Source organism: Lolium perenne, chromosome 2 (genome assembly GCF_019359855.2).
Source record: "Lolium perenne isolate Kyuss_39 chromosome 2, Kyuss_2.0, whole genome shotgun sequence".
Classification (NCBI taxonomy): Eukaryota; Viridiplantae; Streptophyta; class Magnoliopsida; order Poales; family Poaceae; genus Lolium; species Lolium perenne.
This window is the reverse complement of record NC_067245.2, coordinates 245900350-245913293: the sequence shown is the minus strand read 5'-3', so window position 1 is coordinate 245913293 and position 12944 is coordinate 245900350. Positions and strand designations below refer to the sequence as shown.

The window sequence follows — 12944 nt, the reverse complement described above, 5'->3', positions numbered from 1 at the left end:
AAGAGAAACCCACGACACGTTTTTTCAGATGGGCTCCACGAGCGAGAACCAACCTGAGGTTGGGTGGTTAGGAGGATGGTTGTATCCCCAGCCCACCAGAGTTCAAACCCCAGGTTTGACATCTGTGTGTCTCATAAAGGCGGAATATTCATTCAGTGGGAGGCGACGTTCCGCCGACAAATGGCGCCTGTGGTGACTTCGTCAATTTCAAGATCCAATCCGCCGGCTCAGTCTTCCGTAGGTGCTCATAGGGGTAGGGTGTGCGTGTGTGCGTTCATAGGGGTGAGTGTATGCGCGTGTATGTGAGCGTCTGCGTTTGTACTGTGTTCCTCAAAAAAAAAAAAATCCTCAAAAAAAAAAAAAGATGGGCTCCACGAGCGTGGGCGCGTGATACTAGATGGTTTCCCAGCACACGTATCCTTTTCCAATTGAAGCGCCACACTTCTTCCCGTCTCGATCACAACCAAGCTCCCGCCTGCAGCTTCCCTCTTCCATGCCAATTATGTCACGCACACGCAGTAGCCAATAGCCGCCGGGTGCCCGGCCGGCCGGCGACGACCAGGAGGCGAATTAAGCAGTGCGCGGCCGGGAGCGCGCGTGCGCGTGGCGATGGCGGAGCCGTCGGTGAAGCGCTTGGCGCGCCTGGCGATCACGGCGCTGCTCCTCGCCGTGATGGCGATCTCCGCCGTCGCGCTGCTGCTGCTCGTCTGCCCCTCGTCCACCCTCTGCTCGGCGGCCGCCGGGTGGTCCGCCCTGCTGGCGGCGCCCAGGACGTCGAAGCTCCGGGCCTGCGGGGGCACCGAGGCGTGCGACATCTTCGAGGGGGAGTGGGTTTGGGACGACAGCTACCCGCTCTACGACTCCAAGGACTGCCCCTTCCTCGACGGCGGCTTCCGGTGCTCCGAGAACGGCCGCCCGGACAAGTCCTACACCAAGTGGCGCTGGCAGCCGTCATGCTGCGATCTCCCCAGGTAATTGATTCCAAAACCATGCGTTCTGCCTGTCTTGCTTGAACGGTTGAACCCCTCCGTTCGCGTGATGCGCACTTGCAGAATTATTGTTAGCCCACCGAGCCAAGCAAACTCAAATTGATTATCACACGAATTCGTCCTACGGACGGGAATCTTGTCATGATGTAGCTTTGCGGGATGATGAAACTGAAGAAAAAATGGCTTTTACTGAAACTAAAATCTTGTACAATTGGTGATCATCACAGGAATTCGTCGTACGGAAGAGAATCTTGTCATGATGATGATGAAACTAAAACTGAAATCTTATCTTATACAATTGATATACGCTAAAATCCACCCAAAAAACAGTTGTTGCACTAATCATTACTTATTGAGAAAATCACCTTTTATTCGCAAAAAAAAAAAGAGAAAACCACCTTTGACTTGTGTAATGAGGCTTTTCGTCACTGCCAATATATTCCAGTACATATATCCAATTCCAAGATTCTGTGGCCTGCAACCTAGCTAGCTAGGCTGCAAATCGTGTCTTGTCTGTTTCTTGTGGTTTTTGGGCCCAGCAACAGTCTGAAATATCCATTCACTCTTCTTTATATGTTCTAGGACAACACCTATGTCAGTTTCGAATTTAATCATATGCACTCCTTACTTTGATTCCTCAGATTTGATGCTAAACGTATGCTCGAGAGGCTACGGAACAAGAGAGTGGTATTCGCCGGGGATTCGATCGGAAGGAACCAGTGGGAGTCTCTGCTTTGTATGCTCTCTACAGGTGTTTCAGACAAGAGCTCCATCTACGAGATCAATGGCAGACCCATCACGAAGCACGATGGCTTCTTCATATTCAGGTTTAGAGACTACAATTGCACCGTGGAGTATTACAGGTCTCCTTTCCTAGTCCCTCAAGGTCATGGACCAGCTGGAGCACCCAAGTTTGTTAAGAGCACTATCAGGGTGGATTCCATGGACTGGATGTCTGGCAGGCGTAAGTGGAGAGATGCTGATCTGCTGATCTTCAACTCTGGTCATTGGTGGACCAAGAACAAAACAACCGAATGGTAAGCAAGCTTGCATATAATACTTTCTAGTAAATTGCACACTGAAGGAAGTGATCTCTGACTGGTTCAACCTGTCACTTGGTGACAAATGCCTGGTTCAAAGTGTCATGAAAAAAAAAGTTGTGGTTCAGCTATTCCTTTACCATCATAGCTAGTTGCACCAGGATGTATTATAGAACTTAGCTCATACGGTCATACCCGTATACTGTATACCACCAGGGGTGCCTACTTCCGAGAAGGACATGAGGTGAAGATGGATATGAGTGTCAATGATGCTTACAGAAGGTCAATACATACACTGTTCGACTGGCTTCACAGAGAAGTTAACTCGACCAAAACCCAGGCCATCTTCCGGACCTATTCTCCTAGTCACTTCAGGTCCGTACCAAAGCAAGGCACAGCTACTAGCTAGTGTACCATAACTGAAAAGTCACTCACCGTGTGTTTCCCATAATCGATCACTGCCTTCTTTTTTCTGCAGCGGTGGTGACTGGAATACCGGAGGGGACTGTCAGCTGGAAACACTTCCAGATAAGACACCCGTTAAATCGATGGAGCAATGGGCCGACATGCTAAAACCCGTCATCGATGTTCTAGGGAGCAACCACAGGCCCAAGCTGGCTGGGTTGGATATACTGGATGTGACTCGGATGACGGCCCAACGAAAAGACGGCCACCTCTCGGTCTTCAGAAATTCTGCAAGTTCAAGGCAAGCCTTTCTGAACAAAACATCAGAGGTCAAAGAGGTGGAGGATTGCAGCCACTGGTGCCTGCCTGGTGTCCCTGACACCTGGAATGAGCTTCTCTACGCCCTCTTCATGAGAAGGCAAATGAGCTTGGACCGAAATGACACCGATTCTGAACTGAACACTGACTGGCAAAGTGTAGGGGATATATCTACCTGATGCTCTCCTGCTGAAGAGGGGATTTAGTGCAGTAGGTTATACTATCCCAGTTCTAAAATAAGTGTGTCAATTTTGTTAGGTATGAATGTATCTAGACATATTTTAGTTGTACGTATACCTGTATCTAAAAAAACTGAGACACTTATTTTGGATGGAGGAAGTTAACTTTAGTATTAGTAAAGCTGATCAAGCCGACCACATCGAATACAACCAGTCAGTCAGCGAGAGATCGCACATATTCTTGCCAGGTTCGAGGTCAGAGCGTGCACGTGTAGATAGGAATATATACATGTGAATTAGTTGCCTGTGATGAGATGCTGATAGTCCACTTCCAATTAGAGTGTATTAGTATTACTAATCACCAGCTCGTGTACGTGGAGATGTTGAGAACAAAACACATTACTCAGAATTGCTATGATAATTAAGTGAACTCCACATTTTAAACAATATTTTGCTGTTTGCATTTTGGGACATATATTAACCGAGGGAAATTGGGAAATCCATTTTGGCTCATAGGTCTAGATGCATCCACTGTTTCAAAAAGCTAATTTGAAATGTCTAAAAATTATTGGGTGTACATCTGGAAATATAATGATCGCACACAAAGTTTCGTGGATTTTTTTAATTATTATGACCTGTGTAAAAAAGACAATTTCTGGTGCTCTACATGAGAAAATTTAATGGTAAATAGGTCTTCAATTAGTAGTACTCTCTCCCATCCAAAATAACTTTGAAGCTTTACTTTCAATTTAGAGTAAACTAAATTAAAGCCTCAACACTTATTATAGATCCGAGTAAGTATTTTCTTTTTCAGATAGAAGCAGATTCATTGACTTTGCTGCTCTAAGCTACCAGCGAAGCCTTGCTCATCTGACCTCCATTCCAGATCCAAGCACATGATTTACTCAAATTTTGAGTTCAAAAATAATTATTCCTAGAAAAAAATATCAGAAAGTTGCGTAAGTCTGACATATTTGATTATGTAACCATGTTTACTTTGATCTCAAAAGGCTATTTGATTAAGCCTTAGGATTTCAACACCAGTCATCACTCGCCAGCACGTCCGAATAGGGAAAAAATATGCGGGATTTTCTGATTTTGCCAGTCCTGATTTTGGATCATTGATAGCCGGATCCCGCATCAAGTGGCCCCTACATTTCAGTGACTTAAAAGTTAGGGAAATGTTAGAAAGGCAAATTCAGAGATTCCGTGCGTGAGGAGTGCATGATAGATGAGTGCGACGAATGATCGATCACCGGATACAGATGAAATGCTACACAGCACACGCATCGTTTTCCAGCTCAAGCTACTAGGTGGCAGACACGTCCGCTCGCTTCCCGTAATTAACCCCGTTTCGATCGATCACTCTACGGATCAGCTGCCTCCTGCGTGGCGCTTCTTCCATGTATCCTATGTCAGCCATGAATTTGTTCACGTTGTCACACCCTCTCTAGAAAAGTTCATAATCTTCGACAGGGAAACCGCTTGCCGAAGCAAGTGTGTGCAGCGACCCTTCGCTGAATATTGGAATGAAGAAGTAGATCACGGACCGGGCTTCGCTGTACATGTTACTGATGCCCGTATAATTACCTTCCAAAGAAAGCATGTTCCTTAGCACATCTCCCTCTCTCTTTAATTAGTCTGGCCGGCTGTATGATTGTGAACTCTTGATAGTGCTGACCACTACGCATCTCCAGCTAGCATTAACTAGGCTAGCGTGGTGCTCAACGGCGACGACTAACTAACAAGCACCGGCCGCGGCCGGGGAGGCGGGCCGGAACCGCCCGCGGCGATATGTTGGAGCTGTCTGTGAAGCGGGTGGCGCGGCTGGCGATGGCGATCACCGGGCGGCTGGAGAAGGCCGGAATGGTGCTACTCCTCACCGTGATGGCGGCCTCCGCCGTCGCCGCCGTGCTGTTGCTGCTCGCCTGCCCCGCGTCGCCCCGCTGCTCGGTGGCCTTCGGGTCCGCCCTGTCCGCGCCTAAGAAGCTCTGGGGTTTTGGCTTCTCCGTCGCGCCAGAGTCGTCGGCGTTGGATTCCGGCGAGTGCGACATCTTCGACGGAGAGTGGGTGTGGGACGACAGCTACCCGCTCTACGAGTCCAGGGACTGCCCGTTCGTGGACACCGCGTTCCGTTGCTCGGAGAACGGCCGCCAGGACACGTCCTACGCTAAATGGCGGTGGCAGCCGTCGCACTGCGATCTTCCCAGGTTGGTTCAAATCCATTTTCTACCATCTACTGCTCCCCTTATTCTTCCGCTGGATCATTCTTTAGAGGCCGCATCAAAATTGACATCCGACGCCTTCGGTAGATTTTCATGATGTTTTGGACTTGATTTAAATCCTTCTGCAAATATCACAATAGATCTTCGGACTCTGGATGTTATACGTGTTTTTTTTTACATAATAATGTACAAGGGTTAATGTTACGAGTGCGCAAAAATGGAGGTCAAGCTTAATTGTAAAACTATATTTATAATCTTAAAAATTAGAATTTGTTTTTTGATTTAGGAAATGATGATGTAGTATCTTACAAGCTTGCAAATCTTGATGTGATTTTTTCATGTATTCTAAGCTACACGATATTGACAAAATCTGACCAATTTATAATTCTGAAATATGCAATGTTCACTATACCTGGATCTAGGTGTAGCCCACCGATGTACAATAGAAATATGTGTTTATAATGTACATACCGTATAAATATGTTCACTACGAGATATGTTCACTACACCGTATAGTGATTAGATATCTGTAGCCCACCGACCTAGGTGTAGCCCACCATTATACCCACCAATTAGATATGTGCACTACAAAAAACACCACCAATTAGATATGTTCACTATACGGTATAGTTATTGGATACTTGTAGCCCACCGATCTAGGTGTAGCCCACAATTATACCCACTGCCATTTTTTAAGGAGTGTTAGTTGGTATGTATGTATAAGTGGGTATAATGGCGTCTATGAAATGTACAGAGAATTGCAGTGGTGTTTTTTTGAAAGATGAAAATTGAAATGATGTTTATCAAATAGCTTAAAATTGCAGTGAGCATCTATCTAATCAACCCCTTTAAAAATGAGAGAGTGCTTGCATGCCTCTTGCTATGGAACTTCTCTATTTGGTTGATTGTCCATTTGTATAATTAACATTTGACGTATTAAATATTTTTGTGTACATATACTTAGCGACTTATTGATCCGAAAATAGACTTAAAAATAATATTTAACATTTTAAATATTGTGTTTTAATTTGATGAAATTTCACTTCTACGTTAGCATGATTTTGCATTTTTGTCCAATTGCACTTTAGTGTTAAGTCAAAAAAGTGAGGAAGTGCTTGCATGTCTTCCTATGGAACTTCTCTATTTGGTGGATTATTTGATGTATTGAATGTTTTTATTTTCATGTACTTGACTATATAATGATCCAACAACACATTTAAAATATTATTTTATAATATAATGTTTTCATAACATTGTTTTTATCTTGTTATCACAACTCAATAGTCTCACTCTAAGACATCATTGTCGAATATTATCATTCTTACATTGTATTCCATAAAAAAAGGAAACTTTTGATACCTCTACCTAACATTACTCGCCTTAGAAGCTGATTTTTTCACTAGATTTTAATTCTAGGTGACCAATATGTTGTACAATAAAAAATCCATAAAATTAAAGAACCAAAATGTCTTTGTTCTTGTAGCAAAACTATATATGTATTGATGGTGTTACTACATAGGGCTAGCACAGTTGTATCCATGCTTGTTGTGCCATGTAATTGTAGTGATCGGAGTAATAAAGATACTTTCTTAAGTACATCTCTTAGAAAATCCCTATAAGGATATCAAATTATGACTCTAACATAGTATTCTAAAAATCTTTGTATATACTGAAATAAATATAATCAAGATGCCATGAGTGGCTGAATGTAGAAAACTAAAACATGGATGTAGAGGCAACTTTCTTTAAAAAAAAACTGAAAAACATTTTGGATGATTCATCAGTTCTTTTTAGGAATATTAAAACTGAAAGGTCCATAGGAAGAAAAACCTTTTCTGCTGATGAGATAAATATTTTTTTTACATGAGAGATAAATCTATTGCTAAGAATCATATAAGAATTATGGCGTATGAAAACAAATATTTTTTATTTTTGTAGTCCTTGCTACAGACTACCTTCAAATAAACTAAAATTTTCTTAGAACTCAATCCTATAAATTTAAATTAATCATTTTGTCCACTTTGATTCAATGTAATTACCTATTTGTTTTATATTTGGAGGATACATTTCCTGGAATATTTCCTATTGTAGGATAGTGAACCGTATGGAAATTTTCTATGCAACATTTTCCATGCAAATCCAAAGAAACTCCTCATTAGGTATAACCTCGTAAATTTTCTCATTGTCTCTATGAAGAGTGTGCAAACATATAATCCTTTAAGAAATTTAATTTGTGCAATGAAACATGTTCTATACCATATTCTCGGCTTTCAAATCTTGTGGGTCTCTTTGTCCGCATGAGTATGAAATCAAAGGACTAGGAAATAACACAAAAATAAAGGAATGCATGTGAGGAATGAATAATTGTAAAGCACACAAGTTTTGTGGAATAAGTGTTGGTTGGCGGGAATAGGAAAAAAAATACAAGAATACTAATAAAGATAGGTAAATCAAAATCAAGCGAGAATTCCAATTATGATGTTTGAAACTAAAGATTCAGGGATTGTTCATCGTGGGTGTCAATTCTATAAAGAGGTATGAGTTGATTGTAAATTTTTCATAATATCTACTTCGAAAGTACACTAAAGATATCTCCCCTGATTATTCCTATAAATCAAAGATGCATGCAATATTCAACATGACATGATATTCAAGGTCAATATTTTTCATATATTACAGTGGTTTTGGAATCCCGTGGATGAAAGAGATCCTTGATTCCCAAGTTGAATTACTAGGTTTTCCAGAGAAAATGGAACAAATATTCTCGGCCTCTACATGAAAAGATGCAAACTACCACATTAACACAAAGTCGCATCCCAGATCCGACGCATTAAATTAAGATTTTAATAGGACCAAAAGCTAAAATATACAGGGTGGCAACATCTCCCTAAGCCACCACCATTCCCTGGTACCATAAGGTCATTAACCACGATCTAGAATGAGTTACGCAGTATAGTGTGGACCAGATTTGAAATGTAAGTCAGCTTTAGGGATGAATTAATATAATATGCAATGGTTTATAGTTATATTTTTCTAGTAAAAACAATATGGTATTGGAATTAGGAACATCTGAATATTCACACGTCCATTCTGAAATGAAGGAATTTTTTTCTGATTTTACCATGGTTTTTCCTTCAATTTCTTAGATTTGATGCTAAAAGTATGCTCGAGAGGTTACGAAACAAAAGAGTGGTATTCGCTGGTGATTCAATTGGCAGGAACCAATGGGAATCCCTGCTTTGTATGCTCGCTACTGGTGTTTCAAATAAGAGCTCTATCTACGAAATTAATGGCAATCCCATCACAAAGCACAAGGGTTTCTTGATATTCAAGTTTACAGACTACAATTGCACTGTGGAGTATTACAGATCTCCTTTTCTAGTCCCTCAAGGTCATGCACCAGCTGGAACCCCCATTATTCTTAATAGTACAATCAGGGTGGATGTCATGGATTGGATGTCGGAGTATAACCGGGGTAAGTGGAGTGACGCTGATCTCTTAATCTTCAACTCGGGGCATTGGTGGTTATACGGTAAAACAATCGGAAGGTAAGCAAGTTAGGAAAATATTTGGATGTTTAAGTTATATTTGTAGGGCTTAATAGTTTTTCCTTATGTTCATTGGTAATTTCCATATAGAAATAGTCTTCTTAAGTTAATCAAGATTTTTACCCTTCAGCTAGCTAGTTCCGCATCTATAGTTTGTTTTCAGTTTATATCCGAGCAATTGCTTAGAGAAATAGCTATCCCTGTGCATCTCACAGGTAGATTTTAAAAGCCCTGCGAATGTTCTCAAGATTTAAGTAATAATAACGTCTTGGTTAGTTGCACTATCCATCATCAGGTTCAAGAATTCATCTTTCAATTGGGATTAGGGAGAGCTTATCACTTACTCATTCTGGTTTAGACGTGCTTTGGTGCTGATTGATAAATCATTAATTTTCCGCAATCCATTATTTTTTCGTAAATAAGTAGATCATTATATTTTCACCACGATCTATTGAAACTGGGCTTACTTTGATTTCCCATACCAGCGGTAACTATTTTCAAGAAGGGGATGAGGTGAAGATGAACATGACTGTCAGTGATGCTTACATAAGGTCAATACAGACACTGTCCGACTGGCTTCACAGAGAAATTAACACGAGCAAGACGCATGCCATTTTCCGTACATATTCTCCCACGCACTTCAGGTTTGTACCTGCTAGACATAATCAGCACAAATGGATCCGTTTCATAAAAAACATTAACACAAGTGGTTCACTGCAGTTTGACGAACTTGCAAATGATTTAGATTCTTACGGGTGTTCTCAATTATTGTTGATTAAACTGTCTCTTTAACTAGAGTAACCTGTATTTTTCTGTAGCGGCGGTGACTGGAGTACCGGAGGGACTTGTCAGTTGGATAACCTTCCGGATATGACGCCGTTTAAATCGTTGGAGCAATGGGCTGACATGCTTAAACCCGTGAACGATGTTCTAGGCAGCAACTTCAGGCCCAAGCTGTCTGGGTTAGAAATATTGAATGTAACGAGGATGACGGCCCAACGAAGGGACGGTCACCCCTCATTGTTCATCAGTCCTTCAGATTCAAGTCAAAATCTCAGCAGAACACCGATAAAAACAGAAGTGGAGGATTGCAGCCACTGGTGCTTGCCGGGTGTCCCTGACACCTGGAATGAACTTCTATACGCCCTCTTGATGAAACCACAAATAACGTGAAGTGAACATTGAACATAGCCACGCAAAGCATAGTGCATATATATCTAGTTGGCGCTTTCTTGTTGATGAGGAGATCTAATGCAGTAGGTTATGCTGACAAACAGTAGTTGTTGATGGAAATGGGGGCAGTGGCCGAGGCAGTGGATCGAGTAGCAGTTAAGGGCGCGTTTGGTTACCTGCATCCCCCTTGGCTCGCATCGGGCCAGTAATTTTTGGCCCATTTAGATGCCTGCAGCCCACTGCGTTCTTACATGAACCGGGTTTTAAAGCACCCCCGTTGCGTCCAGAAGCCTGCACGAGTGGAGAAGGGAGGCGGAAACGCCGCGTCCCTTCGGGAACACGCGCCATAATTAGCCTCACCGCTCCCCTCTCCTTCCTCTCACTCGCGACCGCACTCTCATCTCCCCCAAACTGTCACATCATCTGGCGGTTCCCCTCCTGCCGACCAATCCGCCGCACTGACGCACGGAGGAGCACCGCTACCGGAGGAGGATACATCGGCGAGCAGCACCACGACATCGGCCGCAATCTGCTCCGCAGTCTTCATCGGCATCTCGACTTCGCCCGCGACCTCGAGCTCATCCTCGGCCGGAACAATGGCGGTAACGACCTCTCCTTCTCATCTTCGTACTCGTTCTGGCAGAACATGCCATTCTCGGGCATTTCCGACGACATGCACATTAGATCTGCTAGGGTTTCCGTTAGGATAGCGGTCGGATTGACGTTTGCAAGATGTTCGCCCCCATTTCTTGATGCTCTTGTCCAGTTCTTGCTTTTCACGGTCTCGATTTGCTTAGATCTGTTACTCTAGTATCGGATTGCGGTAGATCCTTCCTAGATCGGGCTTTGAATTGCTAAAACGGGCAGATCTTACTGTGCATGCAAAGAGGGGAAGCGTTTTTTGTGCTGGGGTTTAGCATGTTGAGATTGCTGTGCGGAATGAGTCGCGGTAGTTTGTTGTAGATTGTGTAGTTTCTGATTGAATTAGGCCGATGATTGTAACCGGTAATCATAGTGTGAGGAGATGATTGATCAGAACCTATGACATGACTAAACATCACCATGCCATTGGTTCAGATCAAACATCTCCTCCATATGTGCTCATTGTATGAGGCCTATGCTACCTTGATTTCCATGTTTGTACTTCTTCAGTTGTTCAATAGCCAATGATTTAACTATGTCACAACGGAAGGCAGGGTGCTGCCCTCAAACTTAGTCGTGTGTGCCATATGACTTGCACACTAGACTTAGTTTACGGGCAGTCCCTTTGCCTGCCGTGTGATCCTACACATATGAGGCATCGTTTTGGTTTGTCTAGTGCATTGACCAATGATTAAACAATGGCACACTGGAAGGCAAGGTGCTGCCCTCAAACTTAGTCGTGGGTGTGTGATATCTTGCACACTAGACTTAGTTTGAGGGCAGTCTCTTGAGCTGTCATGTGATCCAATGTATAAGGCATCACATGTTTCCAATGTTCGTTTTCATCTATATACTTGTGAGCAGGCACACCTCTAATGGCATGTGTTCTTGTGGCAGACTGAGAAGCTCAAGCTTGGGTCACCTGAGACCCCCGACGAAGGACCGTCCAAGAAGCGAAGTTCGGCTAACGTCGGCCACTTCCAGCCGGACGTAGGGCCGGACCAGTTCCTGCGCATCGTCTTCAAGCCAACCTTCAACCGGCTACGGATCCCTCATGATTTCGTCAGGTGGTTCGGAGAAATCCCTTCGAACATCATCGTCACCACCAACACTGGCTGCTACTGGAGGATGACTATGGCGAGAGAAGGCGATGACGCATACATCGACCAGGGATGGGTGGCCTTCGCCGTCGCTCATCAGCTGCAGATAGGCCAGTTCCTCGTCTTCAAGAAGGTGTCCACCTTCCAGTACAATGTGGTCATCTTTGACTACACCTGCACTGAGGTGATGACCATGTGCCGTTACCATGGCGATGTCACCAGGTGTGCCGTCTTCCAAAGTCATGTCTGAAGCTCCTGGTCTATGTGTACTTGTTGTTCCAGTCGTCTGTTGAACTATTATCGTCTATGGTGTGTCATGAACTATGATCGTCCTGTATCGTGAACTATGACCGTGTTTGAACTATTATCAGTGCTAAGTTTGTCTGAACTTGAATTGTGTTCTTGCTTGTGCTGTTGATCGTTGGTAACCTCACCATCGAAGGTAAGAGGTAAGCCGAAGCAGTTTCTGGGTTGCAACCAAAGAACAGGGGTGCCGTTCTGGGCTGCTACAAGGTCTGAAAACCGACCTACCAAACGGGCAGAGCCCAAATCTCCACGGGGCCGAAAAAACTCTATACAGGCCACCAAACAACGTGGCTTTTATGGCCCATGGCCCGTCTGCGACGCGCAGAGGACTCCTTCCCGCTGCGCCAGTGGTGCAAGAAAGTGATGCAGGCTACCAAACATGCCCTAAGAGTACTAATATAATTTAGTGGAGTTGCATAACAATATAGCATCAGCGACAAGTAATATGGAGTAGAGGGAGAATTAGTTATTTTGCAACTTGGATGGGTGGTCATGAGACCGCCCATACCACCCTCTGCAGGCCCTTTAATGTTGGATTAAGGGTGAAATTGGGGGTGGGGGTGAACAACATCGTAATGTTCTTGGCCACACTTGGTATTAGAGTTAATTAGTCATCAACTGAAATTTTGAAGAAAAAGATGCAAGTTAAAATTATGATAAAATTCTATTTCACTTAATTTTAGAGTCATTATCCTTTTTATATAAAGCCTTTTTTCGGGGGTCCAAACTCTCAAGGACTCTCGTGACACCCATCCTCCTCCCCACCTGAGGACACTTGGCAGGCTTGCATGGACATCAAGCAACTTTGAAAGGCACGGTCAACTGGTGGTGCCATACCTTGAAGGGGGATCTTAGCGACACGACACTTAGAGGTGGAATAGATGGTGTCCATTGAAATATTTGATGGAAACATGGTGGATGGTGGCTGGCCTAGCAGTGCATTGGGTTCAGCCAGCAAGGGAGGCCAGAGTTTCTCTGACGACATTCTGCCAATGTTATCCAATCGAGGTATTTTTCCC

General features: G+C 43.6%; 2 protein-coding genes across 2 annotated transcripts; both read left to right on the top strand.

Annotated features, from left to right (window-relative positions):
* Positions 1–423: 423 nt before the first annotated feature.
* On the top strand, positions 424–3112 carry LOC127335490 (protein trichome birefringence-like 10). Its single transcript, XM_051362141.2, has 4 exons — positions 424–971; positions 1631–2026; positions 2246–2404; positions 2508–3112. The coding sequence occupies exons 1-4, from the start codon at positions 610–612 to the stop codon at positions 2929–2931; spliced, it is 1341 nt and encodes a 446-aa protein (XP_051218101.1). The 5' UTR covers positions 424–609; the 3' UTR covers positions 2932–3112.
* Positions 3113–4449: 1337 nt separating this feature from the next.
* LOC127335489 (protein trichome birefringence-like 10) lies at positions 4450–9956 on the top strand. The gene is made up of 4 exons (XM_051362140.2): positions 4450–5141; positions 8303–8704; positions 9190–9348; positions 9523–9956. Exons 1-4 carry the CDS (start codon positions 4726–4728, stop codon positions 9875–9877), a joined length of 1332 nt encoding a protein of 443 aa, XP_051218100.1. The 5' UTR covers positions 4450–4725; the 3' UTR covers positions 9878–9956.
* Positions 9957–12944: the final 2988 nt, after the last annotated feature.